General features: G+C 58.3%; 11 protein-coding genes across 11 annotated transcripts; 5 read left to right on the forward strand and 6 right to left on the reverse strand.

Annotated features, from left to right (window-relative positions):
* Positions 1-389: 389 nt before the first annotated feature.
* LOC131590493 (scale keratin-like) lies at positions 390-1,145 on the reverse strand. The gene is made up of 2 exons (XM_058860607.1): positions 1,088-1,145; positions 390-975 (listed from the first exon to the last, which is right to left on the reverse strand). The coding sequence occupies exon 2, from the start codon at positions 949-951 to the stop codon at positions 559-561; it is 393 nt and encodes a 130-aa protein (XP_058716590.1). The 5' UTR covers positions 952-975; positions 1,088-1,145; the 3' UTR covers positions 390-558.
* Positions 1,146-1,907: 762 nt separating this feature from the next.
* LOC131590482 (scale keratin-like) lies at positions 1,908-2,788 on the forward strand. Its single transcript, XM_058860595.1, has 2 exons — positions 1,908-1,982; positions 2,380-2,788. The coding sequence occupies exon 2, from the start codon at positions 2,404-2,406 to the stop codon at positions 2,767-2,769; it is 366 nt and encodes a 121-aa protein (XP_058716578.1). The 5' UTR covers positions 1,908-1,982; positions 2,380-2,403; the 3' UTR covers positions 2,770-2,788.
* Positions 2,789-4,060: 1,272 nt separating this feature from the next.
* Positions 4,061-4,765, reverse strand: LOC131590497 (scale keratin-like). Its single transcript, XM_058860610.1, has 2 exons — positions 4,759-4,765; positions 4,061-4,646 (listed from the first exon to the last, which is right to left on the reverse strand). Exon 2 carries the CDS (start codon positions 4,620-4,622, stop codon positions 4,230-4,232), a length of 393 nt encoding a protein of 130 aa, XP_058716593.1. The 5' UTR covers positions 4,623-4,646; positions 4,759-4,765; the 3' UTR covers positions 4,061-4,229.
* A 1,289-nt stretch (positions 4,766-6,054) lies between these two features.
* Positions 6,055-6,618, forward strand: LOC131590498 (scale keratin-like). The gene has a single exon (XM_058860612.1). It carries the CDS (start codon positions 6,057-6,059, stop codon positions 6,447-6,449), a length of 393 nt encoding a protein of 130 aa, XP_058716595.1. The 5' UTR covers positions 6,055-6,056; the 3' UTR covers positions 6,450-6,618.
* A 1,121-nt stretch (positions 6,619-7,739) lies between these two features.
* On the reverse strand, positions 7,740-8,495 carry LOC131590492 (scale keratin-like). Its single transcript, XM_058860606.1, has 2 exons — positions 8,438-8,495; positions 7,740-8,325 (listed from the first exon to the last, which is right to left on the reverse strand). The coding sequence occupies exon 2, from the start codon at positions 8,299-8,301 to the stop codon at positions 7,909-7,911; it is 393 nt and encodes a 130-aa protein (XP_058716589.1). The 5' UTR covers positions 8,302-8,325; positions 8,438-8,495; the 3' UTR covers positions 7,740-7,908.
* A 746-nt stretch (positions 8,496-9,241) lies between these two features.
* Positions 9,242-10,303, forward strand: LOC131590496 (scale keratin-like). The gene is made up of 2 exons (XM_058860609.1): positions 9,242-9,320; positions 9,718-10,303. Exon 2 carries the CDS (start codon positions 9,742-9,744, stop codon positions 10,132-10,134), a length of 393 nt encoding a protein of 130 aa, XP_058716592.1. The 5' UTR covers positions 9,242-9,320; positions 9,718-9,741; the 3' UTR covers positions 10,135-10,303.
* Positions 10,304-11,523: 1,220 nt separating this feature from the next.
* Positions 11,524-12,278, reverse strand: LOC131590495 (scale keratin-like). Its single transcript, XM_058860608.1, has 2 exons — positions 12,221-12,278; positions 11,524-12,108 (listed from the first exon to the last, which is right to left on the reverse strand). The coding sequence occupies exon 2, from the start codon at positions 12,082-12,084 to the stop codon at positions 11,692-11,694; it is 393 nt and encodes a 130-aa protein (XP_058716591.1). The 5' UTR covers positions 12,085-12,108; positions 12,221-12,278; the 3' UTR covers positions 11,524-11,691.
* Positions 12,279-12,622: 344 nt separating this feature from the next.
* On the forward strand, positions 12,623-14,095 carry LOC131590428 (scale keratin-like). Its single transcript, XM_058860496.1, has 2 exons — positions 12,623-13,113; positions 13,511-14,095. Exon 2 carries the CDS (start codon positions 13,535-13,537, stop codon positions 13,925-13,927), a length of 393 nt encoding a protein of 130 aa, XP_058716479.1. The 5' UTR covers positions 12,623-13,113; positions 13,511-13,534; the 3' UTR covers positions 13,928-14,095.
* A 2,212-nt stretch (positions 14,096-16,307) lies between these two features.
* LOC131590427 (scale keratin-like) lies at positions 16,308-16,970 on the reverse strand. Its single transcript, XM_058860495.1, has 2 exons — positions 16,559-16,970; positions 16,308-16,393 (listed from the first exon to the last, which is right to left on the reverse strand). The coding sequence occupies exons 1-2, from the start codon at positions 16,968-16,970 to the stop codon at positions 16,308-16,310; spliced, it is 498 nt and encodes a 165-aa protein (XP_058716478.1).
* A 3,966-nt stretch (positions 16,971-20,936) lies between these two features.
* On the forward strand, positions 20,937-21,719 carry LOC131590270 (claw keratin-like). Its single transcript, XM_058860199.1, has 2 exons — positions 20,937-21,187; positions 21,299-21,719. Exons 1-2 carry the CDS (start codon positions 20,937-20,939, stop codon positions 21,717-21,719), a joined length of 672 nt encoding a protein of 223 aa, XP_058716182.1.
* Positions 21,720-23,292: 1,573 nt separating this feature from the next.
* On the reverse strand, positions 23,293-23,766 carry LOC131590471 (scale keratin-like). Its single transcript, XM_058860562.1, has one exon. It carries the CDS (start codon positions 23,764-23,766, stop codon positions 23,293-23,295), a length of 474 nt encoding a protein of 157 aa, XP_058716545.1.
* Positions 23,767-25,429: the final 1,663 nt, after the last annotated feature.

Raw genomic sequence — 25,429 nt, forward strand, 5'->3', positions numbered from 1 at the left:
AGAGAGTGCTTGGAGCTCCTTGTCCTTGTCCTTGTCCTTTTCCTTGTCCTTGTCCTTCTCCTTGTCCTTCTCCTTCTCCTTCTCCTTGTCCTTCTCCTTGTCCTTCTCCTTCTTCTCCTTCCTTTGCTCCTGCTCTACATCCTAACCTCACCCATTCCAACTGCTGTCCTTCGAAGCCTTAGACTTTCCCATTGATTTAAACACCTTTCTCTCATGAACCTCTACTTCCCCAGTCCCTCATTCAATTTACCTCCCCTTGCCCTTCCATTTCCCATTCCCCTGATCCATCCCACTAACACCACTTCCCCTCTCACTCTTGCATCTCCCCCATCCCCGGACCCATCCTGACTTGGAAAAGAGGCCAAGAGATGCAGGAATGTTTTGCAGGCGAGTTTATTGTGGGGAGCAGGGCGGGAGGGGCTGGCAGAGGGGCGCTGGGCAGGCCCCAGGCAGGCCGGGTGTCACGGGCTGCAGGAGGCCGGGGCAGCTTGTGGCGAGCTCAGCTTGTGCGGGCTGGGCTGAGGCGGGCGCGGCTGCTCGGGCTGGGCTCTGGCGGCTCTAGCAGGGCCCGCAGGTGTCCCAGAGCTTCTTGCTGTAGCGGGGCAAGGCGCAAGGGCTGCAGGCGGGAGCAGCGTAGGCTCTGCCAAAGGTGCACAGGCCCCCCGAGGCCTGGGTGGCGCCGGCGCCGTAGAGGCCGCCCAGCCCCAGGGAGCCGCCAAAGGCCGGGGCTCCGGAGGAGCCCACCACGGCTTGCTGGGGGAAGGAGCTGAGGATGGGGCCGGGGAAGGTGACCACCACGGGCGGCGGCTGGATCAAGGCCGACGAGTCGGGGCACTGGCGGGCGCACAGCTCGTTGCAGCTCTCAGCGATGGGCTGGGGCACGGCCACGCTGCTGCGGGGGGGACACAGGTCCGCGCTGCTGCGAGGAGGGCACAGGTCGTAGCAGGACATGTTGGCCTGGGATCCGAGCGAGCTCTGCAAGAGAGGGCAGCCGTGGCGGGAGGGAGAGCGGCACAGGCAGCGGCCGAGCCCCAGGGGCCGCCGGGCTGGAGCCGGGAGCCGCGGCCACAAGCGCTCGCACACTTACCCTTGTCCCCGAGGAGGAGGAGAAGGTGGCCAGGGCAGTGCTTGGCCCCGGCTGGCCCAGGCACGGCTTTTATAGCAGCCGGGCCATTGCTCAGCTCCAGCCGGGCCAATCTGCACAGGGGACACTCCCTGCTCCTGCTCCTCCTCCTCCTCCTCCTCTTCCTCCTCCTCCTCCTGCTGCTGCTGACACCAGGGCTGTGCCCCCCTGCCCCTCCCTGAGTCAGCATCCCCCAGCTGCCAGCCCAGCACCTCCCGCTGCCCAAGCCATCCTGTCCTTCCTGCCGCCTCACAGCCTTGACAGCACTGATGGCACCCAGGAATTTGGCTCCAGGGGCTCACGGCAGGGCTCGGAGGGGCTCTGGCCGGGGCTGAGAGAGCCCTACAGTGTGTTGCGCTTGCCGGCCCTTTGTGATCCTTGTCCCAGGGCGGAGCTCAGGGCTCAGGAGCACGAGGGCTCTTTGTCGCCCGTGTCGCAGAGGTGGCGGGCAGCGGCCGGGGGCAGCTGGAGCCCGGCTGTGCTGCAGTGCGGGCTGCTGCAGGGTGCTGAGCAGGCAGGGCCCCAGCCAAGGGAGCTGCCTTGGCTCGGGCCTTGGCTCGGCTGTGGCCGGTGGCCCTGAGGGCCAGCGGGTGGCCCAGGGCAGGCGCTGCCTGGGGCTGCAGCCCCAGGTGGCAGCGGGCTAATTGCAGGCGCTGATGGTGCAGCTTGGGGCCGGGCAGGAAAGGCAGGAGTGAGCAGAAGAGCCCCGCGGCAGCAGGGCCGAGCCCGCCTTGGCTCCGCAGGCGCGGCCCCAGCGTGGGCAGCCCCTGCCCCGCCTCTGCGGCCGCCCATAAAAGCGCTGGCCCGGGCCAGGGCTGCATCCACCGCTGCGGCCTCGCTCTGCTCAGCCCAAGGGCAGGTGGGTGCCTGCCTGCGGGGCTCTGCCTCCTGGCCCAGGGGCTGCCCAGGGCCCTCGGTGGCCAGCGGAGCTGCCGGGGCAGCGGCCGTGCTGGCAGCAGCCTGGCCCGGCCAGGCCCGGCCGAGCCTCCTCGGGATGAGCGAGGAAGGAGCCCCTTGGGCGGGCCGGACGGAGCCGGGCTGGCCACAGGGACTCACTCGGGCAGGGATTGTTGGCAGCTCTCTGCCTCTGCCCATCATCGCGGCTCTCAGGGGGCTGCAGGGCACGGGGCCAGGGCCGGGCAGGCTGGGCAAGGCTGGGGGGCTTTGGCCGCTCAGGGAACGGGGCGCTGCTGCTGCGGGAGCTGCCCTTGGCTGCCCTGCTTGTAACCGCTGCTTGTCGCAATTCTCCCTTTCAGCCTCATCTCCTCTCTCACGCCAACATGTCCTGCTACGACCTGTGCCCTCCTCGCACCAGCGTGGCCGTGCCCCAGCCCATCGCTGAGAGCTGCAACGAGCTGTGCGCCCGCCAGTGCCCCGACTCGTCGGCCTTGATCCAGCCGCCGCCCGTGGTGGTCACCTTCCCCGGCCCCATCCTCAGCTCCTTCCCCCAGCAAGCCGTGGTGGGCTCCTCCGGAGCCCCGGCCTTTGGCGGCTCCCTGGGGCTGGGCGGCCTCTACGGCGCCGGCGCCACCCAGGCCTCGGGGGGCCTGTGCACCTTTGGCAGAGCCTACGCTGCTCCCGCCTGCAGCCCTTGCGCCTTGCCCCGCTACAGCAAGAAGCTCTGGGACACCTGCGGGCCCTGCTAGAGCCGCCAGAGCCCAGCCCGAGCAGCCCGCGCCCGCCTCAGCCCAGCCCGCACAAGCTGAGCTCGCCACAAGCTGCCCCGGCCTCCTGCAGCCCGTGACACCCGGCCTGCCTGGGGCCTGCCCAGCGCCCCTCTGCCAGCCCCTCCCGCCCTGCTCCCCACAATAAACTCGCCTGCAAAACATTCCTGACTCTCTTGGCCTCTTTTCACACGTCAGGATGGGTCCGGGGATGGGGGAGATGCAAGAGTGGGAGGGGAAGTGGGGTTAGTGGGATGGATCAGGGGAAACGGGAAATGGAAGGGCAAGGGGAGGTAAAATAGAAGAGGGAAGGCGCTCGAGGAGGTGGAAATGAAATAGAAATTGGAGGGGGTTCAGAAATCGACAAGGTGAAGCAGGACGAGAGGGATAACAAGAATGAGAACAAGGATAAGGAGAAGGAAGGCTGGGGACAGAAGAAAACGTCGGAGCAGAACAAGGACAAGGAGAAGCAGAGGAGAAGGATAAGGAATAGGAGGACAAGGAGGAAAAGAGAAAGGAGGAGCAGAAGGGAAAGAGGAAAGTGAACAAGAAAAGGAAAGAGGAGATGAGGAACAAGGAGAGGGAATAATACAAAGAACGAAGGCTAAGATATAGAACAGGAAGAGCAGGAGTTGATGACAAGGACATTCAATGTACAGGGAATGGTGAGGGGGATTCCTCACTCTGATTTCTGTCCAAGGTGCTGCAGCAGAGCCATGACGGCACAGGGGGCTGCAGCTCTGACAGCCTCTGGCCCTGCACGGCTCCCGGCTCCGGGGACAGCCCCAGGCACTGCCAGCACGGCTGCAGGTGTGGAAAAGCCTCTGGTGCCATGGGCTGCAAGCTGGGGCATCTGTCTGTCCTCAGACACAGTGCTTGGAGCTTCCTGTCCTCCTCCTTGTCCTTCTCCTTCTCCTTGTCTATCTTCTCCTTCTCCTTCTCCTTCTCCTTCTCCTTCTCCTTCTCCTTTTCTCCTTCTCCTTCTCCTTTTCTCCTTCTCCTTCTCCTTCTCCTTCTCCAGGTTCTAACCTTACCCATTCCCAGGGCTCTTCTTCGTATCCTTAGACTTTCACATAGATTTAAACACTTTCCCTTCATGAACCTCCACTCCCCCAGGCCCTCTTATAATTTACCTCTCGTTCCCCTTCCATTTCCCATTCCCCTGATCCATCCCACTAACACCATTTCCCCTCTCACTCTTGCATCTCCCCCATCCACGGACCCTTCCTGACGTGGGAAAAGAGGCCAAGAGATGCAGGAATGTTTTGCAGGCGAGTTTATTGTGGGGAGCAGGGCGGGAGGGGCTGGCAGAGGGGCGCTGGGCAGGCCCCAGGCAGGCCGGGTGTCACGGGCTGCAGGAGGCCGGGGCAGCTTGTGGCGAGCTCAGCTTGTGCGGGCTGGGCTGAGGCGGGCGCGGCTGCTCGGGCTGGGCTCTGGCGGCTCTAGCAGGGCCCGCAGGTGTCCCAGAGCTTCTTGCTGTAGCGGGGCAAGGCGCAAGGGCTGCAGGCGGGAGCAGCGTAGGCTCTGCCAAAGGTGCACAGGCCCCCCGAGGCCTGGGTGGCGCCGGCGCCGTAGAGGCCGCCCAGCCCCAGGGAGCCGCCAAAGGCCGGGGCTCCGGAGGAGCCCACCACGGCTTGCTGGGGGAAGGAGCTGAGGATGGGGCCGGGGAAGGTGACCACCACGGGCGGCGGCTGGATCAAGGCCGACGAGTCGGGGCACTGGCGGGCGCACAGCTCGTTGCAGCTCTCAGCGATGGGCTGGGGCACGGCCACGCTGCTGCGGGGGGGACACAGGTCCGCGCTGCTGCGAGGAGGGCACAGGTCGTAGCAGGACATGTTGGCCTGGGATCCGAGCGAGCTCTGCAAGAGAGGGCAGCCGTGGCGGGAGGGAGAGCGGCACAGGCAGCGGCCGAGCCCCAGGGGCCGCCGGGCTGGAGCCGGGAGCCGCGGCCACAAGCGCTCGCACACTTACCCTTGTCCCCGAGAAAGAGGAGAAGGTGGCCAGGGCAGTGCTTGGCCCCGGCTGGCCCAGGCACGGCTTTTATAGCAGCCGGGCCATTGCTCAGCTCCAGCCGGGCCAATCTGCACAGGGGACACTCCCTGCTCCTGCTCCTCCTCTTCCTCCTCCTCCTGCTGCTGCTGACACCGGGGCTGTGCCCCCCTGCCCCTCCCTGAGTCAGCATCCCCCAGCTGCCAGCCCAGCACCTCCCGCTGTCCAAGCCATCCTGTCCTTCCTGCCGCCTCACAGCCTTGACAGCACTGATGGCACCCAGGAATTTGGCTCCAGGGGCTCACGGCAGGGCTCGGAGGGGCTCTGGCCGGGGCTGAGAGAGCCCTACAGTGTGTTGCGCTTGCCGGCCCTTTGTGATCCTTGTCCCAGGGCGGAGCTCAGGGCTCAGGAGCACGAGGGCTCTTTGTCGCCCGTGTCGCAGAGGTGGCGGGCAGCGGCCGGGGGCAGCTGGAGCCCGGCTGTGCTGCAGTGTGGGCTGCTGCAGGGTGCTGAGCAGGCAGGGCCCCAGCCAAGGGAGCTGCCTTGGCTCGGGCCTTGGCTCGGCTGTGGCCGGTGGCCCTGAGGGCCAGCGGGTGGCCCAGGGCAGGCGCTGCCTGGGGCTGCAGCCCCAGGTGGCAGCGGGCTAATTGCAGGCGCTGATGGTGCAGCTTGAGGCCGGGCAGGAAAGGCAGGAGTCAGCAGAAGAGCCCCGCGGCAGCAGGGCCGAGCCCGCCTTGGCCCCGCAGGCGCGGCCCCAGCGTGGGCAGCCTCTGCCCCGCCTCTGCGGCCGCCCATAAAAGCGCTGGCCCGGGCCAGGGCTGCATCCACCGCTGCGGCCTCGCTCTGCTCAGCCCAAGGGCAGGTGGGTGCCTGCCTGCGGGGCTCTGCCTCCTGGCCCAGGGGCTGCCCAGGGCCCTCGGTGGCCAGCGGAGCTGCCGGGGCAGCGGCCGTGCTGGCAGCAGCCTGGCCCGGCCAGGCCCGGCCGAGCCTCCTCGGGATGAGCGAGGAAGGAGCCCCTTGGGCGGGCCGGACGGAGCCGGGCTGGCCACAGGGACTCACTCGGGCAGGGATTGTTGGCAGCTCTCTGCCTCTGCCCATCATCGCGGCTCTCAGGGGGCTGCAGGGCACGGGGCCAGGGCCGGGCAGGCTGGGCAAGGCTGGGGGGCTTTGGCCGCTCAGGGAACGGGGCGCTGCTGCTGCGGGAGCTGCCCTTGGCTGCCCTGCTTGTAACCGCTGCTTGTCCCGATTCTCCCTTTCAGCCTCATCTCTCTCACGCCAACATGTCCTGCTACGACCTGTGCCCTCCTCGCAGCAGCGCGGACCTGTGTCCCCCCCGCAGCAGCGTGGCCGTGCCCCAGCCCATCGCTGAGAGCTGCAACGAGCTGTGCGCCCGCCAGTGCCCCGACTCGTCGGCCTTGATCCAGCCGCCGCCCGTGGTGGTCACCTTCCCCGGCCCCATCCTCAGCTCCTTCCCCCAGCAAGCCGTGGTGGGCTCCTCCGGAGCCCCGGCCTTTGGCGGCTCCCTGGGGCTGGGCGGCCTCTACGGCGCCGGCGCCACCCAGGCCTCGGGGGGCCTGTGCACCTTTGGCAGAGCCTACGCTGCTCCCGCCTGCAGCCCTTGCGCCTTGCCCCGCTACAGCAAGAAGCTCTGGGACACCTGCGGGCCCTGCTAGAGCCGCCAGAGCCCAGCCCGAGCAGCCGCGCCCGCCTCAGCCCAGCCCGCACAAGCTGAGCTCGCCACAAGCTGCCCCGGCCTCCTGCAGCCCGTGACACCCGGCCTGCCTGGGGCCTGCCCAGCGCCCCTCTGCCAGCCCCTCCCGCCCTGCTCCCCACAATAAACTCGCCTGCAAAACATTCCTGCATCTCTTGGCCTCTTTTCCAAGTCAGGATGGGTCCGGGGATGGGGGAGATGCAAGAGTGGGAGGGGAAATGGTGTTAGTGGGATGGATCAGGGGAATGGGAAATGGAAGGGCAAGGGGAGGTAAATTGAAAGAGGGACTGGGGAAGTGGAGTTTCATGAGAGAAAGGTGTTTAAATCAATGGGAAAGTGTAAGGATATGAAGGAGAACACTGGCAATGGGTAACGTTAGGATGTGGAGCAGGAGCAGGAGCAAAGGAAGGAGAAGAAGGCAAAGGTGAAGGCGAAGGAGAAGGAGAAGGAGAAGATAGACAAGGAGAAGGAGAAGGAGAAGATAGACAAGGAGAAGGAGAAGGACAAGGAGGAGGACAGGAAGCTCCAAGCACTCTGTCTGAAGACAGACAGATGCCCCAGCTTGCAGCCCATGGCACCAGGGGCTTTTCCACACCTTCAGCCGTGCTGGCAGTGCCTGGGGCTGTCCCCGGAGCCGGGAGCCGTGCAGGGCCAGAGGCTGTCAGAGCTGCAGCCCCCTGTGCCGTCATGGCTCTGCTGCAGCACCTTGGACAGAAATCAGAGTGAGGAATCCCCCTCACCATTCCCTGGACATTGAATGTCCTTGTCATCAACTCCTTCTCTTCCCATTCTATACCTTAGCTTTCATTATTAATATTTTTCCCACTCCTTGTTCCTCAATTCCTCTTTCCTTTTCTTGTTCACTTTCGTCTTTCCTTTTCTGCTCCTCCTTTCTCTTTACCTCCTTGTCCTCCTATTCCTTAACCTTCTCCTCTGCATCTCCTTGTCCTAGTTCTGCTCCATCGTTTTCTTCGGTTTTCAGCCTTCCTCCTCCTCCTCCTCGTTTTCATTCTCGTTATCATTCTCGTCCTGCTTCACCTTGTCCATTTCCGAACCCCCTTTGATTTCTATTTCATCTCCACCTCCTCGAGCGCCTTCCCTCATCTATTTTACCTCCCCTTCCCCTTCCATTTCCCTTTCCCCTGATCCATCCCACTAACACCATTTCCCCTCCCACTCTTGCATCTCCCCCATCCACGGACCCTTCCTGACTTGGAAAAGAGGCCAAGAGATGCAGGAATGTTTTGCAGGCGAGTTTATTGTGGGGAGCAGGGCGGGAGGGGCTGGCAGAGGGGCGCTGGGCAGGCCCCAGGCAGGCCGGGTGTCACGGGCTGCAGGAGGCCGGGGCAGCTTGTGGCGAGCTCAGCTTGTGCGGGCTGGGCTGAGGCGGGCGCGGCTGCTCGGGCTGGGCTCTGGCGGCTCTAGCAGGGCCCGCAGGTGTCCCAGAGCTTCTTGCTGTAGCGGGGCAAGGCGCAAGGGCTGCAGGCGGGAGCAGCGTAGGCTCTGCCAAAGGTGCACAGGCCCCCCGAGGCCTGGGTGGCGCCGGCGCCGTAGAGGCCGCCCAGCCCCAGGGAGCCGCCAAAGGCCGGGGCTCCGGAGGAGCCCACCACGGCTTGCTGGGGGAAGGAGCTGAGGATGGGGCCGGGGAAGGTGACCACCACGGGCGGCGGCTGGATCAAGGCCGACGAGTCGGGGCACTGGCGGGCGCACAGCTCGTTGCAGCTCTCAGCGATGGGCTGGGGCACGGCCACGCTGCTGCGGGGGGGACACAGGTCCGCGCTGCTGCGAGGAGGGCACAGGTCGTAGCAGGACATGTTGGCCTGGGATCCGAGCGAGCTCTGCAAGAGAGGGCAGCCGTGGCGGGAGGGAGAGCGGCACAGGCAGCGGCCGAGCCCCAGGGGCCGCCGGGCTGGAGCCGGGAGCCGCGGGCACAAGCGCTCGCACACTTACCCTTGTCCCCGAGGAGGAGGAGAAGGTGGCCAGGGCAGTGCTTGGCCCCGGCTGGCCCAGGCACGGCTTTTATAGCAGCCGGGCCACTGCTCAGCTCCAGCCGGGCCAATCTGCACAGGGGACACTCCCTGCTCCTGCTCCTGCTCCTCCTCCTCCTCCTCGTCCTGCTGCTGACACCAGGGCTGTGCCCCCCTGCCCCTCCCTGAGTCAGCATCCCCCAGCTGCCAGCCCAGCACCTCCCGCTGCCCAAGCCATCCTGTCCTTCCTGCCGCCTCACAGCCTTGACAGCACTGATGGCACCCAGGAATTTGGCTCCAGGGACTCACGGCAGGGCTCGGAGGGGCTCTGGCCGGGGCTGAGAGAGCCCTACAGTGTGTTGCGCTTGCCGGCCCTTTGTGATCCTTGTCCCAGGGCGGAGCTCAGGGCTCAGGAGCACGAGGGCTCTTTGTCGCCCGTGTCCCAGAGGTGGCGGGCAGCGGCCGGGGGCAGCTGGAGCCCAGCTGTGCTGCAGTGTGGGCTGCTGCAGGGTGCTGAGCAGGCAGGGCCCCAGCCAAGGGAGCTGCCTTGGCTCGGGCCTTGGCTCGGCTGTGGCCGGTGGCCCTGAGGGCCAGCGGGTGGCCCAGGGCAGGCGCTGCCTGGGGCTGCAGCCCCAGGTGGCAGCGGGCTAATTGCAGGCGCTGATGGTGCAGCTTGGGGCCGGGCAGGAAAGGCAGGAGTCAGCAGAAGAGCCCCGCGGCAGCAGGGCCGAGCCCGCCTTGGCTCCGCAGGCGCGGCCCCAGCGTGGGCAGCCCCTGCCCCGCCTCTGCGGCCGCCCATAAAAGCGCTGGCCCGGGCCAGGGCTGCATCCACCGCTGCGGCCTCGCTCTGCTCAGCCCAAGGGCAGGTGGGTGCCTGCCTGCGGGGCTCTGCCTCCTGGCCCAGGGGCTGCCCAGGGCCCTCGGTGGCCAGCGGAGCTGCCGGGGCAGCGGCCGTGCTGGCAGCAGCCTGGCCCGGCCAGGCCCGGCCGAGCCTCCTCGGGATGAGCGAGGAAGGAGCCCCTTGGGCGGGCCGGACGGAGCCGGGCTGGCCACAGGGAGTCACTCGGGCAGGGATTGTTGGCAGCTCTCTGCCTCTGCCCATCATCGCGGCTCTCAGGGGGCTGCAGGGCACGGGGCCAGGGCCGGGCAGGCTGGGCAAGGCTGGGGGGCTTTGGCCGCTCAGGGAACGGGGCGCTGCTGCTGCGGGAGCTGCCCTTGGCTGCCCTGCTTGTAACCGCTGCTTGTCGCAATTCTGCCTTTCAGCCTCATCTCCTCTCTCACGCCAACATGTCCTGCTACGACCTGTGCCCTCCTCGCAGCAGCGCGGACCTGTGTCCCCCCCGCAGCAGCGTGGCCGTGCCCCAGCCCATCGCTGAGAGCTGCAACGAGCTGTGCGCCCGCCAGTGCCCCGACTCGTCGGCCTTGATCCAGCCGCCGCCCGTGGTGGTCACCTTCCCCGGCCCCATCCTCAGCTCCTTCCCCCAGCAAGCCGTGGTGGGCTCCTCCGGAGCCCCGGCCTTTGGCGGCTCCCTGGGGCTGGGCGGCCTCTACGGCGCCGGCGCCACCCAGGCCTCGGGGGGCCTGTGCACCTTTGGCAGAGCCTACGCTGCTCCCGCCTGCAGCCCTTGCGCCTTGCCCCGCTACAGCAAGAAGCTCTGGGACACCTGCGGGCCCTGCTAGAGCCGCCAGAGCCCAGCCCGAGCAGCCGCGCCCGCCTCAGCCCAGCCCGCACAAGCTGAGCTCGCCACAAGCTGCCCCGGCCTCCTGCAGCCCGTGACACCCGGCCTGCCTGGGGCCTGCCCAGCGCCCCTCTGCCAGCCCCTCCCGCCCTGCTCCCCACAATAAACTCGCCTGCAAAACATTCCTGCATCTCTTTGCCTCTTTTCCAAGTCAGGATGGGTCCGGGGATGGGGGAGATGCAAGGGAGGGGAAATGGTGTTAGTGGGATGGATCAGGGGAATGGGAAATGGAAGGGGAACGAGAGGTAAATTATAAGAGGGCCTGGGGGAGTGGAGGTTCATGAAGGGAAAGTGTTTAAATCTATGTGAAAGTCTAAGGATACGAAGAAGAGCCCTGGGAATGGGTAAGGTTAGAAGCTGGAAAAGGAGAAGGCAAAGGAGAAGGAGAAGGAGAAAAGGAGAAGGAGAAAAGGAGAAGGAGAAGGAGAAGGAGAAGGAGAAGGAGAAGGAGAAGGAGAAGGAGAAGGAGAAGGAGAAGGAGAAGGAGAAGGAGAAGGAGAAGGAGAAGGAGAAGGAGAAGGAGAAGGAGAAGGAGAAGGAGAAGGAGGAGAAGGAGAAGGAGAAGGAGGAGAAGAAGGAGAAGAAGGAGAAGGACAAGGATAAGGACAAGGAGCTTCAAGCACTCTGCCTGAGGACAGACAGATGCCCCAGCTTGCAGCCCATGGCACCAGGGGCTTTTCCACACCTTCAGCCGTGCTGGCAGTGCCTGGGGCTGTCCCCGGAGCCGGGAGCCGTGCAGGGCCAGAGGCTGTCAGAGCTGCAGCCCCCTGTGCCGTCATGGCTCTGCTGCAGCACCTTGGACAGAAATCAGAGTGAGGAATCCCCCTCACCATTCCCTGGACATTGAATGTCCTTGTCATCAACTCCTCTTCCTTTCTATGTCTTAGCCTTCGTTCTTTGTATTATTCCCTCTCCTTGTTTCTAATTTGTCTTTTCTTCTCCTCTTTTCTCTTGTCCCTGTCCTTCCTCTTTTGCTCCTTCTCCTTCTCCTCCTTCTCCACCTTCTATTTCTTTGTTCTCTTCCCATGGTACTTCTTCTTCTTCGTTTTGTTCTGCCCCTAGGTCTCCTCTTCCTCCTCGTTCTCTTTGCTGTTGACCTACTCGTCCTGCTTCACCTTGTCGATTTCTGAACCCCCTCCAATTTCTATTTCATCTCCACCTCATCGAGTGCCTTCCCTCATCTATTTTACCTCCCCTTGCCCTTCCTTTTCCCTTTCCCCTGATCCATCCCACTAACACCATTTCCCCTCCCACTCTTGCATCTCCCCCATCCACGGACCCATCCTGACTTGGAAAAGAGGCAAAGAGATGCAGGAATAGATTGCAGGCGAGTTTATTGTGGGGAGCAGGGCGGGAGGGGCTGGCAGAGGGGCGCTGGGCAGGCCCCAGGCAGGCCGGGTGTCACGGGCTGCAGGAGGCCGGGGCAGCTTGTGGCGAGCTCAGCTTGTGCGGGCTGGGCTGAGGCGGGCGCGGCTGCTCGGGCTGGGCTCTGGCGGCTCTAGCAGGGCCCGCAGGTGTCCCAGAGCTTCTTGCTGTAGCGGGGCAAGGCGCAAGGGCTGCAGGCGGGAGCAGCGTAGGCTCTGCCAAAGGTGCACAGGCCCCCCGAGGCCTGGGTGGCGCCGGCGCCGTAGAGGCCGCCCAGCCCCAGGGAGCCGCCAAAGGCCGGGGCTCCGGAGGAGCCCACCACGGCTTGCTGGGGGAAGGAGCTGAGGATGGGGCCGGGGAAGGTGACCACCACGGGCGGCGGCTGGATCAAGGCCGACGAGTCGGGGCACTGGCGGGCGCACAGCTCGTTGCAGCTCTCAGCGATGGGCTGGGGCACGGCCACGCTGCTGCGGGGGGGACACAGGTCCGCGCTGCTGCGAGGAGGGCACAGGTCGTAGCAGGACATGTTGGCCTGGGATCCGAGCGAGCTCTGCAAGAGAGGGCAGCCGTGGCGGGAGGGAGAGCGGCACAGGCAGCGGCCGAGCCCCAGGGGCCGCCGGGCTGGAGCCGGGAGCCGCGGGCACAAGCGCTCGCACACTTACCCTTGTCCCCGAGGAGGAGGAGAAGGTGGCCAGGGCAGTGCTTGGCCCCGGCTGGCCCAGGCACGGCTTTTATAGCAGCCGGGCCATTGCTCAGCTCCAGCCGGGCCAATCTGCACAGGGGACACTCCCTGCTCCTGCTCCTCCTGCTCCTCCTCCTCTTCCTCCTGCTGCTGCTGCTGCTGACACCAGGGCTGTGCCCCCCCTGCCCCTCCCTGAGTCAGCATCCCCCAGCTGCCAGCCCAGCACCTCCCGCTGCCCAAGCCATCCTGTCCTTCCTGCCGCCTCACAGCCTTGACAGCACTGATGGCACCCAGGAATTTGGCTCCAGGGGCTCACGGCAGGGCTCGGAGGGGCTCTGGCCGGGGCTGAGAGAGCCCTACAGTGTGTTGCGCTTGCCGGCCCTTTGTGATCCTTGTCCCAGGGCGGAGCTCAGGGCTCAGGAGCACGAGGGCTCTTTGTCGCCCGTGTCCCAGAGGTGGCGGGCAGCGGCCGGGGGCAGCTGGAGCCCGGCTGTGCTGCAGTGTGGGCTGCTGCAGGGTGCTGAGCAGGCAGGGCCCCAGCCAAGGGAGCTGCCTTGGCTCGGGCCTTGGCTCGGCTGTGGCCGGTGGCCCTGAGGGCCAGCGGGTGGCCCAGGGCAGGCGCTGCCTGGGGCTGCAGCCCCAGGTGGCAGCGGGCTAATTGCAGGCGCTGATGGTGCAGCTTGGGGCCGGGCAGGAAAGGCAGGAGTCAGCAGAAGAGCCCCGCGGCAGCAGGGCCGAGCCCGCCTTGGCCCCGCAGGCGCGGCCCCAGCGTGGGCAGCCCCTGCCCCGCCTCTGCGGCCGCCCATAAAAGCGCTGGCCCGGGCCAGGGCTGCATCCACCGCTGCGGCCTCGCTCTGCTCAGCCCAAGGGCAGGTGGGTGCCTGCCTGCGGGGCTCTGCCTCCTGGCCCAGGGGCTGCCCAGGGCCCTCGGTGGCCAGCGGAGCTGCCGGGGCAGCGGCCGTGCTGGCAGCAGCCTGGCCCGGCCAGGCCCGGCCGAGCCTCCTCGGGATGAGCGAGGAAGGAGCCCCTTGGGCGGGCCGGACGGAGCCGGGCTGGCCACAGGGACTCACTCGGGCAGGGATTGTTGGCAGCTCTCTGCCTCTGCCCATCATCGCGGCTCTCAGGGGGCTGCAGGGCACGGGGCCAGGGCCGGGCAGGCTGGGCAAGGCTGGGGGGCTTTGGCCGCTCAGGGAACGGGGCGCTGCTGCTGCGGGAGCTGCCCTTGGCTGCCCTGCTTGTAACCGCTGCTTGTCGCAATTCTCCCTTTCAGCCTCATCTCCTCTCTCACGCCAACATGTCCTGCTACGACCTGTGCCCTCCTCGCAGCAGCGCGGACCTGTGTCCCCCCCGCAGCAGCGTGGCCGTGCCCCAGCCCATCGCTGAGAGCTGCAACGAGCTGTGCGCCCGCCAGTGCCCCGACTCGTCGGCCTTGATCCAGCCGCCGCCCGTGGTGGTCACCTTCCCCGGCCCCATCCTCAGCTCCTTCCCCCAGCAAGCCGTGGTGGGCTCCTCCGGAGCCCCGGCCTTTGGCGGCTCCCTGGGGCTGGGCGGCCTCTACGGCGCCGGCGCCACCCAGGCCTCGGGGGGCCTGTGCACCTTTGGCAGAGCCTACGCTGCTCCCGCCTGCAGCCCTTGCGCCTTGCCCCGCTACAGCAAGAAGCTCTGGGACACCTGCGGGCCCTGCTAGAGCCGCCAGAGCCCAGCCCGAGCAGCCGCGCCCGCCTCAGCCCAGCCCGCACAAGCTGAGCTCGCCACAAGCTGCCCCGGCCTCCTGCAGCCCGTGACACCCGGCCTGCCTGGGGCCTGCCCAGCGCCCCTCTGCCAGCCCCTCCCGCCCTGCTCCCCACAATAAACTCGCCTGCAATCTATTCCTGCCTCTGTTTGCCTCTTTTCCCACGTCAGGATGGGCCCGGGGATGTGGCAGTTTTAAGGAACTGGGAGGGGAAATGGTGTTAGTGGGATGGCCCAGGGGGAAAGGGAAATGGAAGGGGAAGGGGCGAGTAAAACAGAAGTGCTCTTGGGCTGGTTGACAACGCGGGGATTTGTGCTGGGTTGGACTCGATGATGTTGGAGGTGTTTTCCTGATTCCTGGGGTTCTCAGGTTTCTCCTGGAAGCTGGGACAGGAAAGTTTCCTTTCCCCGCAGTCAGCAGGCTCTGCCCCGGCCCATGATGGTCACTTTTAATGCTGCTCCCAGCATTTCACCCACCCTGTTTTTCCAGTCTGAATTTTTGATTCTCTCCTGCTCAGCGCCACTCAGCTTTCTGTTATCAGCGCTCCCAGAAGATGTGCCCATGCCAGGAACGCTGATGAATAATTAGAGGTTTTTCTGGACGGATCCTTGAGTAATTAATGGAGTAAACTCCCTCCTCCCCTTAACTCCCGTGTAGACACTGAGAGAAATGTCAGCCCTCTGCTGGATTTTGCAATCAGACGTGAGCTCACTCCCAGCCCAAGTTAAAGCTGTGTAATCGTTGTTCCCTAAGTGTTAATGGCTCTCTGCAGGGCTGTTATCTTGGGCTGAGCACTTGTCTGACACAACACTTAATTAGGCTGGTACCTGCCTGGCACTGCCTCGCTCAGAGGACGGCGTGAAATTTGGCAGTCGCAGCTCAGGTGTTCGGCTGGGCTCGTGGAGGCTGTGGGTGGAAGCAAAGATTAGAAGAGAGTTCAGGTTGGGCATAGGAATTTCCTCCTGGAAAGGGCGGTCAGGGGCTCAGGAAAGTTTGGAATTCCCTTGAGATGTCCAAGGAGTTCCTGGATGTTGGCATGGGTGACCAGGTGGGGATCAGGCACAGCTCGGATCACCTCAAAGGTCTTTTCCAACCGGAACAATTCTGCAATTCTTTTGGTAAAAATATTCTCAGATAAGTGTTTGTTTGCCCACAAAAATGAAGTGTTGTTTTCTGAGAATAAAAGCAGCGTTCACGGGTACCATGGACTAATTTTCGTTTCAGTTTATTACGTATGGCCATCTGACAGATCCAGTCCCATATGAGGAAGAATGCTGAAATAACCTGTGAAAAGTAAAATTAGCTGTTCCTTGCCACTGATCAAGACTTTTTTTTTTTTGAAAGAATCCCGGTGAAGGAAGAGGTAAATCCTCTCTAATGCATCACTTCATGTTCTTTTTACCTCACCTGCTGACAGGTTCAGCCAAACCTTCCCTGCGGCAACTTTATCCTGGCAGTGATTAATGAAAAAAGAGAGGGTAGTGCCTCATCTTTTCTCATTAGATACCAATCTCAAAAATTGTTTCCCTTTGTTCACCTTCCTCCTATCATTCCCTTTCAGAGCAGAACTTCAGGCAGTATTTTTTAGCTTTGTCTTTGAGGGCAGTTGGATGATTCCTGAAAATCGCCAGGAAGATTTAAAATTAAAAGGAATCCCAGCACTAAATTAACCACTTTAAAAAAAGAACCATGGAATATCCTAGGTTGGAAGGGCCACACAGGGATTGAGTCCAACTCCTGGCCCTGCACAGGCACCCCGAGAATCCCACCCTGTGTCTGACAGCCTTGGCAATGTGACTGTTCCCCGTTCCAGTGCCAAACTGGATGGAAAAAATTGGAATAACTACTGGAAGTCTGACAGCTGGAATAATTATTGTAAGGGCAGAGAGAACTCTCAGCTGCAGCTCTGACCAAAAACATCTCAGCCCGGTTCTGATGACAGGGGAGAGGAATCCACTCTGAGGCTTAACAAGAAAAACAAAGGCAGGTGTTGGATGCAGGATTTTTTTTTATTGCAAGGGCAGGGAAGGCCCCACTGGAGGAGGACAAGCGAGGCAAGGACAGGCAGGTTGTCCCTCACGAGAGCTGCTCGTTCAGCCTCGTGGCAGGAGGCAGCAGTTTCAGGGAGATGGTGGAGTTTCAGGGTGGGATGGTGGAGCCGCACATTCGGCCACTGGAAGGGGCGCGGAAGAGGAGACCGAACGAAGGAAGGAGGAAACGAAAAGGATGAGGGGCTCTGACTCCACGGTGTGAAGCCTGGTGCTCTGCCCCTTCCTCAGGAGCTCATGTGAGGATCCAACAGTGTTTGCCGAGTCGAGGGATTTCCCGCAGGGGTTCAGCAGGAGCCGCAGCTGCCGCGGCCGTAGCGGCCGTAGCGGCCGGACCAAGAGCCAAAGGATCTCCCAGAGCCATACAGACCCCGGAACCCCCCGTAGCCCCCCAGACCCCCATAGCCCAGGGATCCGTAGCCCCCATATCCACAGAGACCCCCATATCCCCCAGATCCATAACCACCATATCCTCCGGAGCCAAATCCCCCATATCCCAGGGATCCAAATCCTCCGTATCCCATGGATCCATAACCCCCATATCCCATGGATCCGTAACCCCCATATCCCCCATATCCATAGCCCCCATAGCCCAGGGAGGAGCCCCCACAGGACCCCAGACCCCCATAGCCATGGGAGGAGCCCCCATATCCATAGCCCCCATAGCCCCCAGAGCCAAATCCCCCATAGCTCCCGGACCCGTAGCCCCCATAGCCCAGGGAGGAGCCCCCAGAGGCTCCAAGGAACGGCGCTCCAGCAGATCCCACCACGGAATCCTGCGGGAAGGAGCTGAGGATGGGCCCGGGGAAGGTGACCACCACGGCGGGAGGCTGGATCACGGCGGTGGAGTCGGGGCACTGGCGCACGCAGGGCTCGTTCCCGCTGTCAGCCAGGGGCTGGGGCCGGACGAGGCCGGAGCCAGCGGTGGAGCACAGGTCATTGCAGGACATTTTGCAGGGATTGGAGGTCGAGCTGCAAGAGTTGAGCAAGTGCAAGATGTTATTTAGCAGCAGAAAAGAGCTCTGGAGTTGGCTGCCTTTCCCCAGACAGGAGAGCTTTGAAGCACCGGAATTTCCCCAGGTCTATTAAAGAAGAAAATTGAATAAGAACAGCCAAAGTTATTTGCTCGAGCACTTTGGTGAGTCAGGGGATCAACAAGGATGGGACTCTGCTCCAAGAGTCGAGCGTGTTGTTATTCAGGATCTCATGACTCTGGCTCTTCATTGCTACTGATCTCCTTTGTGCTGATCCTTGTCAGAACAGGGATTACAACTCCTTGTCTGCTCAGATTCCCTTCTTGGATGAGACCATTACAAGGGAACTGCAAAAATGATTGTCCCAAATCTCTAAACATTCAATCAGGGCTTTGAGATCCCTACAATGAGCTGAACACCCCGGAATTTTGATTTGGGCTCCCAACTCTTTTGAAAAATTCTCACACCAAACCACATTGCATTGTGATGCATTGTGGATGGATTGCAATGCACTTGCTCTCATTAACTTGGAAAAACCCAGCGCTTCACATGAGCTTAAATTCCTCCTTAAATTCCTTAAATTCCCTCCAGGATCCCTTCTAATCTTAAATAAATCTCTTAAAGAGTGTTTTAAAGAGTTCTCAGTTTTTCTTTTTGTCCTATTCCAAGCCAGTGCCTGGTCTCTTGGGGAGTTCATGCCCATTTATCTTGAATTAAAAGCATTTTGGGCGATTTGTAATAGAACAAACTGCATCTAATGGCAGGTTTGCCTCTAAACTCAACATTTCCCTGTGAACCAGGGAGATCTAAACTTTCCAAACCACCTCCAGTCACCCATTTAACCGAACAGAGGATAGGAATAAACACCGAACCTGTCACATTGTGGATACCAACGGGTGAAGGCAACCCAGTATCCAACAGAATTTTCTGGTAAGAAACTTTCGGCTTGGTTTAGAACCAAACACCAACACAGAAAGCAGAGAGAGATACCAAAAAGCAGCAAAAAAAGCGGTTCCAAAAGCAGCAAAGAGCAGCTCCAGACTTACCAAGTCGTCGGGAAGAACGAGTGAAGATGTTTGGGACAACCCCAAGTGGAGACAGCTTTTATACAGTTCTGACTTTGCCTGAGGGCTCAGAGGAGCTCATTAGTTGACACAGAACATTTTATTTGTATTGATTGCTTCTCAAAATGATGAAATTGTTGTTCTTTCTGTTTGGGTTTATTCTTGATTTCAATTATGGCGTTACGTCACACGAGGCACTTTGATCTGAAACGCTGATGGGTGAAATTAGCGCATCTTTCAAACCAAAACGTGATTCATGAATTAGTACCAGTTTTCTGGAGTGGCACCATGTGCTGAGCTGTTTATACACAAATATTCTTCTCCTGTATCATAAGACAAATACGCTTGGGCAGGTACAGAAGTTATAAAAATCTTAGAATTGTTCGGGGACACGAATATCCAGAAAAATCTTATTTTTTCTCTGACCCTTAAGCCACAGCTTAAACCTGAGTTTAGTTCTGAAGGGAGAGATATTTATGATTCTAAGAATAAAAGAAATAGAATGGAAATATCAAAATAATCAGAGCGTACGTTGAATTAATAATTGAATTCATGTTTTATTGAGCTGGCTCCATCTCTGGAAGTGTTCAAGGCCAGTTTGGATCAACCTGGGGTGGTGGAAGGTGTCCCTGTCCATGGCAGGGGGTGACACAAGATGGTCTTTGGGGTCCCTCCCGACTTTAAACCATCCTTTGATTCTACATAGGAGAAATCCCGAATTTAGCTGTAGTGGAAATAAAATCCCCTTTGTTTTTAGAGAGGATCTTGCAGCTAATCCCGTCCTTGAAGGCATCTTTCAGCACAGAGCAATTACGAGGTGAGAATCTGCTGGGAAAAGCAAATGCTGGATTTGCTGAGGTTTCTCTCTCTGTTTACACCACCATTGTTCTACTCTATCATTATCGTCGTTATCATAATCACCCACGTGGTTGTCTTCACACCACGTATTATTTGTAATTTATGAGCTTTTCCGAATCTGGAGAGACATATGAGGATTCCCCGAGCCATTATCCTGGCCAGAAAAAAAAATATAATAAAAAAAAAAATCCGTGTCAAAGTTTTACAAGAACATTCCAAGGGATTTTCAAATACCTCCTTGAACACCCATTACTGACTCGTTCCTACTGTGTCAGAGTTATATAAAATCTGTGCCTGGGTGTAAACACCCCACAATTACAAGAGATTATCACACTAAAATGGATAAATTGAGGACACTGGGGTTTTTCCCACGATCAGCTCTTATGGTATTGACCTTTCTGTCTTTGACCTTAAGAATAAAATATATTTATCTTTTTTTATTATTATTTAAAATTTTTATTTTATTTAAAACACAGAACGGTGTGTCTCTAACGTGTGAAAATAGGAGGGGAAACATGAGAAAGGAAAGGAAAAGTCTTAAAAAAAATACTTAATTTCCATGGAATTGTGGCTGCCAGGTGAAATATTTCTGTTTCCAGGGACTGAAAGAGAACCAGGAGACACTTTAAAAAGAAACATGGGGAGAGATTTCTAAGTGTTGAACTGTCTGGAAAAGAGGAAGCAGATTAAATCTGACAGAGGAGAGGTTTAGATGGGATTTTGGGAAGGAATTGTTCCCTGTGAAGGTGGGGAGGCCCTGGCACAGGTGATTCCGTGGATTTCCCATCTCTGGAAGTGTCCAAGGCCAGGATGGATGAGGCTTGGAGCAACTTGGTGTGTGGAACCCCCTGCCCATGTCTGGATGATCTCTAAGGTCTTTTTCAACCCAAACCACTCCATGACAGCATTTTGTGGTATAAAGTTCATTCAAAAATGCTCCTGATTCTTGTGTTTGCCTGGCCTTGAGTAGGTGGAGGGAGAAATGCTGAGCCTGCAGAACCAATGGGTTTTTTTTTTTATTATTTTCCCTTTGTTATTTGTCCCCAGTCCTCATTTGAACTCCTAAAAGAAATTCCATTCGGTGTCTGTTGTTGATCACACTCCAGGACCTTTACCTGGGCAAAACCATGAGTGTCCCTCAATCATCCTAATCATGGAGCACTCATAAATAAACCAAGTCAGTTTTATTTCCTCCCCTAACGCTAAGTAGATCAATGGCATCGTAAAAAAATAATCCCCCACACAAATCCCGGAGACAATAGAGGTCCGGGGTGGAATGTGTGGGTTTAAAGTGCACCAACAATAAGCAAAGACAATTTCAGCACTTTGGGGAATTATGTGTCCTGCAATTTGGGGTTGGGACCCAATTACATCAGGTGCCCGGTGCCCTCTGGGCAGGCAAGGAGCTCTATAAAAGGTGTCTCCATCAGGTCCTTCCATCCACTTCTCTCACCTGTTCTGCCTTCGTGAACCAGGTAAGTCGCTTTTCTCTCAAACTTCTCTAAACTGAGCTTTCTGTCAGGAAATTTGGTTATAGTCAGGCTGCCGATGCTCTGCGGGATATTTGGTGTTTAATTTCTCCTTCGTTTCCAGATCTTGTAGGAGGTTTGGTGCACTGAGTGGTATTGAACCCCAAACTTGTATTATTTTAGCGTTCCAAAGGGTTCCTTGTCTGTATTTTAGGAGATGAAGAATAACCTGTACATGTGGCTATATTCGACAGAGTTTTGTTGAGTCTGTGACAGGAAAGATAAAATCTGAGCAGAAGTTGTCAGCTAAGAGTAATTTAATACTGAAGAAATGACCTGATTGGGAAATTCAAAGGTACAACTGAAGAGTGCAGACTGTGTTGAAGTCAAGAGTAGTCTGGAGATGACAGTGATAGGAAAAACAGGAATAGGAAACACATTTCCTTCCCAGATTTATTACTGACACCCTTGGACTACCTCAGCACAGCCTGAATTTTGCCATTCCTTTAAAATTAACATGAATTAACACCTTCTAGAGATTAACCTCCAAGATGTCCTGCAATGACCTGTGCTCCACCGCTGGCTCCGGCCTCGTCCGGCCCCAGCCCCTGGCTGACACCGGGAACGAGCCCTGCGTGCGCCAGTGCCCCGACTCCACCGCCGTGATCCAGCCTCCCGCCGTGGTGGTCACCTTCCCCGGGCCCATCCTCAGCTCCTTCCCGCAGGATTCCGTGGTGGGATCTGCTGGAGCGCCGTTCCTTGGAGCCTCTGGGGGCTCCTCCCTGGGCTATGGGGGCTATGGGTCCGGGAGCTATGGGGGATTTGGCTCCGGGGGCTATGGGGGCTATGGGTCCGGGAGCTATGGGGGATTTGGCTCTGGGTGCTATGGGTCTGGGGGCTATGGAGGATTTAGCTCTGGGGGCTATGGGGGCTATGGATCTCTGGGATATGGAGGATTTGGCTCCGGGGGCTATGGGGGCTATGGATATGGGGGCTCCTCCCATGGCTATGGGGGTTATGGGTCCTGTGGGGGCTCCTCCCTGGGCTATGGGGGCTATGGATATGGGGGATATGGGGGTTACGGATCCCTGGGATATGGGGGTTATGGATCCCTGGGCTACGGAGGATTTGGATCCCTGGGATACGGGGGATTTGGCTCCGGAGGATATGGTGGTTATGGATCTGGGGGATATGGGGGTCTCTGTGGATATGGGGGCTACGGATCCCTGGGCTATGGGGGTCTGGGGGGCTACGGGGGGTTCCGGGGCCTGTCCGGCTACGGGAGATCCTTTGGCTCTTGGTCCGGCCGCTCCGGCCGCTGCGGCTCCTGGTAAACCCCAGGGGGAAAATCCCGAGTGAGGTCTCGCCAGCAGACGGAAAGCGATGGATTCACAGGCAAAGAGCTTGGAACCGCCGCTGCTCCATCCCACGACCGCGGATTTGCAGCTCTTCAGCCCCTTTTGAATTTCTCCTCTTTCAGCTTTTGCCTTAAAGCTGCTCCCGCCCCGTTTCGGTGTTGCCGGGGGTAAATAAGGAACAAAAGGGCTCAAAATGGGTCCTGTTTGTTCACATTAGCAGTTGGGGTTTGGAAGAGAGGCCGAATCGATCACACGTGAATGTGCCTCTGGCTGGGGAAGAGTTTCTTGCTTTCTTGGAGACTCTGTAAATGCATTGCTTTGCTTGCTGTCATTAAAAAGTTTATTGCATCAAAGTTGCCATGTTCTGGTGTTCTTCTCTCCTGTTCTCACCATTGCTATTTGCCTTTGGAGAAGCCTCACCTGTGCAGGTGTCAGAAACAGCCTAAAATATCCTGGAATCATGGAATGGTTTGGGTTGGGGGGGGTCTTAAAGCTCATCTCAGCTCATCTCATCTCCACACCCTCAGGTTGCTCCGAGCTTCATCCAAAACTGTGGATGTCCCAAAACTGTGGAGATGAATGTCCTGCCCAAAAAAAGCAGGGAAGATTAGATTTCAGTATGAATTTCTTCCAGGTAAAGCTTTCATCTCTTTGAGCTTCAGGCTCTGACTCAAACATTTCCTCAGTCAAATATTTAAACTCTGTCCTCAACAATAATTTCGGCAAGAAGTTAAATCAATTTCCTGCCGAACCTTTAAATAAAATTTTTCAAAGTGGAACTTTGAAATGTGAAATCTTTCTGTATGATCATGAAATGTAAAGTGTTGGATGGTTTTTGACAGGAAATCAGCTCCTTCAAGGAGTCATTCACACTGGCAAGAAAAGTTAGAGCAGAGAGAACTTGGGAAAATTGTACCTGGAAAAATTAGAAGGTAGAAAATACCTTTTTTATGAAATGTAACTTAAAATTACTAAAGGTAAAAACTCGAAGGTAGAAAAGCAGGAGGATTCCTGCTCCCAAAGTCTGGATGAAGGAACAGTGACTGACTTCACTCCCAGCTGGGACATTCCAGGTGGATTTTAATTCTGAACCTCAGCCTATTGTAAGGATATGAATTTCCCCCCACTGTACAGAGAGAAGTGTTGCAAACCCAGGGCCAGAGGAATTAAAACTGAAACATCATTTGTTTTTTGCAGAGCAGAATCACTTTAATGAGGAAAAAGCATTGACAGAAAAGCAGAATGGCAGAGTATGAAGAATATCAGATTGCAGGCAGCTCCTTCCAGGCTTGCTCTTCTCCAGCTGGATGGTGAAGTTGCGTTTTAGGAGAACACAAATCATTGTTTGATCCCACATGTTGCGCACACAGGGATGGGAAGAAAAGCCCAGGAGGTGACAAGCAGAAGGCGAATGAATCAAGGAGGAGTTGTGTGCTTCCAGCTCCACCCGAGTGGGGTGGCCGTGGTCACAGCCCCTCCTGTGGGGCCAGGATTGCACCTCTCTCTGTTTATTCCGGTTATTCCGTACTCCGGGATGTTTCCCTAGGGTTTAGCAGGAGCCCCAGAAGCTGCGGCCGTAGCGCCCGGAGCCAAAGGCTCTGCCAGAGCCATACAGACCCCGGTACCCCCCATAACCCCACAGACCCCCATAGCCAAGGGATCCATAGCCCCCATATCCACAGAGACCCCCATATCCCCCAAATCCATAACCCCCATAGCCCAGGGATCCGTGACCCCCATAGCCCCCATATCCATAACCCCCATAGCCCAGGGAGCCGTAGCCCCCATAGCCCAGGGAGGCCCCAGAGGCTCCAAGGAACGGCGCTCCAGCAGATCCCACCACGGAATCCTGCGGGAAGGAGCTGAGGATGGGCCCGGGGAAGGTGACCACCACGGCGGGAGGCTGGATCACGGCGGTGGAGTCGGGGCACTGGCGCACGCAGGGCTCGTTCCCGGTGTCAGCCAGGGGCTGGGGCCGGAGGACGCCGCAGGCAGAGGAGGGGTACAGGTCGTAGCAGGACATTTTGCAGGGATTGGAGGTCAGCAGACACTGAGGAGTGAGCAGAAGACAGAAATTCAATGGTTAAAAGGTCGGCGCAGGCTGGAAAAGAAGACAAAGACTTCAAAACTCAGCAATTTACATTAAAATAATGAGCAGAGTGTTCTGAGTGATCCCCACTTTGCAATCTCATTTCTCTCTTTTTTCAAAAAGTGGGTTTTTTTCAAAAATTCTATAAAGGGAATCTGCACACAAGAGCAAGTGGGAAACGTTCTGAAAACCTTGTCCCCCGTAACATCCTGAGAGGAACTATGACTTATTTCTCCACATAAAACTGAAAACCGGGAAGCAAAAGCAGCGAGAGCAAAGTGACTTTGTCCAAGGTCGCTGGATGAGTCATTAGGAAAACTCCGATTTGGGTTCAGCAGGTTTGCATGAGATGGAGCTTATAGAGAACTTAATTACAGTAGCTTCATCTTCCCACTCATCCCAATTTTGCTGAGAGTCAAGAGAACAACAGATTATAGGATTGTGAGTGCCTGGCTTTCCCAGAAAGGCATTTGACGAGACAATAAAGAACAAATCTCCAGCGATGTTCTGTAAATCCTTAACAGAGTTTTGGGGAGGAGCTTGAAAGCAAGAAGGTGAAGGGGAGGGTTTGTGGTAGCAGGACACAAACGGCTGCAGGGGTGGCACATTTGTCAAATCTCCAACTTTTTATGCAAACTTTGAGATGGGTTCAGTGTACCAAGGTGAGGGTCAGAGAATCACAGGCTTCCTCAAACTGGAAGTGACTCAGAGGCTCAAGTCCAGCTCCCTGATCTTTGCAGGATTATTCAGAACTAAGCCAGAGAACCTTGGAATTGCCTGGGTTGGAAGAGACCTTAAAGGTCAGGGACACCTCCCACTATCCCAGGTTGCTCCAAGCCCCATCCCAGCTGACTTTGGACACTCCCAGGGATGGAGAATCCATGGAATATCCAGTGCAAAAGCCTCCCTGCCTTCACAGGGAAATATTTCTTCCCAATATCCAACCTAAATTTCCCCTCTGTCAGTCTGACCCCATTTCCTGTATCCTGTCCCTGCAGTTCCTGAGGAAAAATCCCTCTCAGATTTTCCTGGAGCCCCTTCAGATCCTGCAAGGTGCTGTGAGGTCTCCACACAACCTTCTCTCCTCCAGGCTGAACATTCCCAGCTCTCCCAGCCTGGCTCTGTAGGGAAGGGGATCCAGACACCTCGGTTGGCTCTGCCCAATTTACTCCAAGCTCTGGTGCTCCTGACACCAAGAACTCCACCAAACCCCAAAAAAGAACCCCAAAAAGTTGTACCTGCCACCCCAGAGAGGGCAAAGTCCTTGATCTTCCCCAAGCCCATGCAGATTCACCCAACAGAAAGGATGCTGGCCATCAACTCGAGTTGAAGCCGACAATAAAAAGCACACCGAGAGCAAGACGGAGAAGATTCAGACTTACCCAAGTCTCCGAGAAGTCAAGGGAAGCGTTTGGAGGGGTGAGGAGGCACAGGAGCTTTATATCAGCTGGAGGTACCAGATCAGCGTCTCTTGCCCGCCCCAATTTCAAGCTCACGCAACCATCAGCGTGATGAAATCGTTGGGCTCATTATTGGCGTTTATGAGGCCTTTCAAATTTGTTTGTAATCATGATCTAAACATCACCTGAGATTACAG

Source organism: Poecile atricapillus, chromosome 33 (assembly GCF_030490865.1).
Source record: "Poecile atricapillus isolate bPoeAtr1 chromosome 33, bPoeAtr1.hap1, whole genome shotgun sequence".
NCBI lineage: Eukaryota > Metazoa > Chordata > Aves > Passeriformes > Paridae > Poecile > Poecile atricapillus.

What these genes read in the sequence shown, in the direction of transcription:
- LOC131590471 (XM_058860562.1), bottom strand. Translation starts at nt 23,766, where the DNA reads ATGTCCTGCTACGACCTGTACCCCTCCTCTGCCTGCGGCGTCCTCCGG.
- LOC131590497 (XM_058860610.1), bottom strand. Translation starts at nt 4,622, where the DNA reads ATGTCCTGCTACGACCTGTGCCCTCCTCGCAGCAGCGCGGACCTGTGT.
- LOC131590427 (XM_058860495.1), bottom strand. Translation starts at nt 16,970, where the DNA reads ATGTCCTGCAATGACCTGTGCTCCACCGCTGGCTCCGGCCTCGTCCGG. An exon ending in TTACGGATCCATGGGATATG is followed by an intron (nt 16,394 to 16,558) that starts GGGGTTATGGAT and finishes ACGGGGGGTTCC; the next exon opens with GGGGTCTGTATGGCTCTGGG.
- LOC131590495 (XM_058860608.1), bottom strand. Translation starts at nt 12,084, where the DNA reads ATGTCCTGCTACGACCTGTGCCCTCCTCGCAGCAGCGCGGACCTGTGT.
- LOC131590482 (XM_058860595.1), top strand. Translation starts at nt 2,404, where the DNA reads ATGTCCTGCTACGACCTGTGCCCTCCTCGCACCAGCGTGGCCGTGCCC.
- LOC131590493 (XM_058860607.1), bottom strand. Translation starts at nt 951, where the DNA reads ATGTCCTGCTACGACCTGTGCCCTCCTCGCAGCAGCGCGGACCTGTGT.
- LOC131590428 (XM_058860496.1), top strand. Translation starts at nt 13,535, where the DNA reads ATGTCCTGCTACGACCTGTGCCCTCCTCGCAGCAGCGCGGACCTGTGT.
- LOC131590496 (XM_058860609.1), top strand. Translation starts at nt 9,742, where the DNA reads ATGTCCTGCTACGACCTGTGCCCTCCTCGCAGCAGCGCGGACCTGTGT.
- LOC131590498 (XM_058860612.1), top strand. Translation starts at nt 6,057, where the DNA reads ATGTCCTGCTACGACCTGTGCCCTCCTCGCAGCAGCGCGGACCTGTGT.
- LOC131590492 (XM_058860606.1), bottom strand. Translation starts at nt 8,301, where the DNA reads ATGTCCTGCTACGACCTGTGCCCTCCTCGCAGCAGCGCGGACCTGTGT.
- LOC131590270 (XM_058860199.1), top strand. Translation starts at nt 20,937, where the DNA reads ATGTCCTGCAATGACCTGTGCTCCACCGCTGGCTCCGGCCTCGTCCGG. An exon ending in CTGGGCTATGGGGGCTATGG is followed by an intron (nt 21,188 to 21,298) that starts GTCCGGGAGCTA and finishes TGGAGGATTTAG; the next exon opens with CTCTGGGGGCTATGGGGGCT.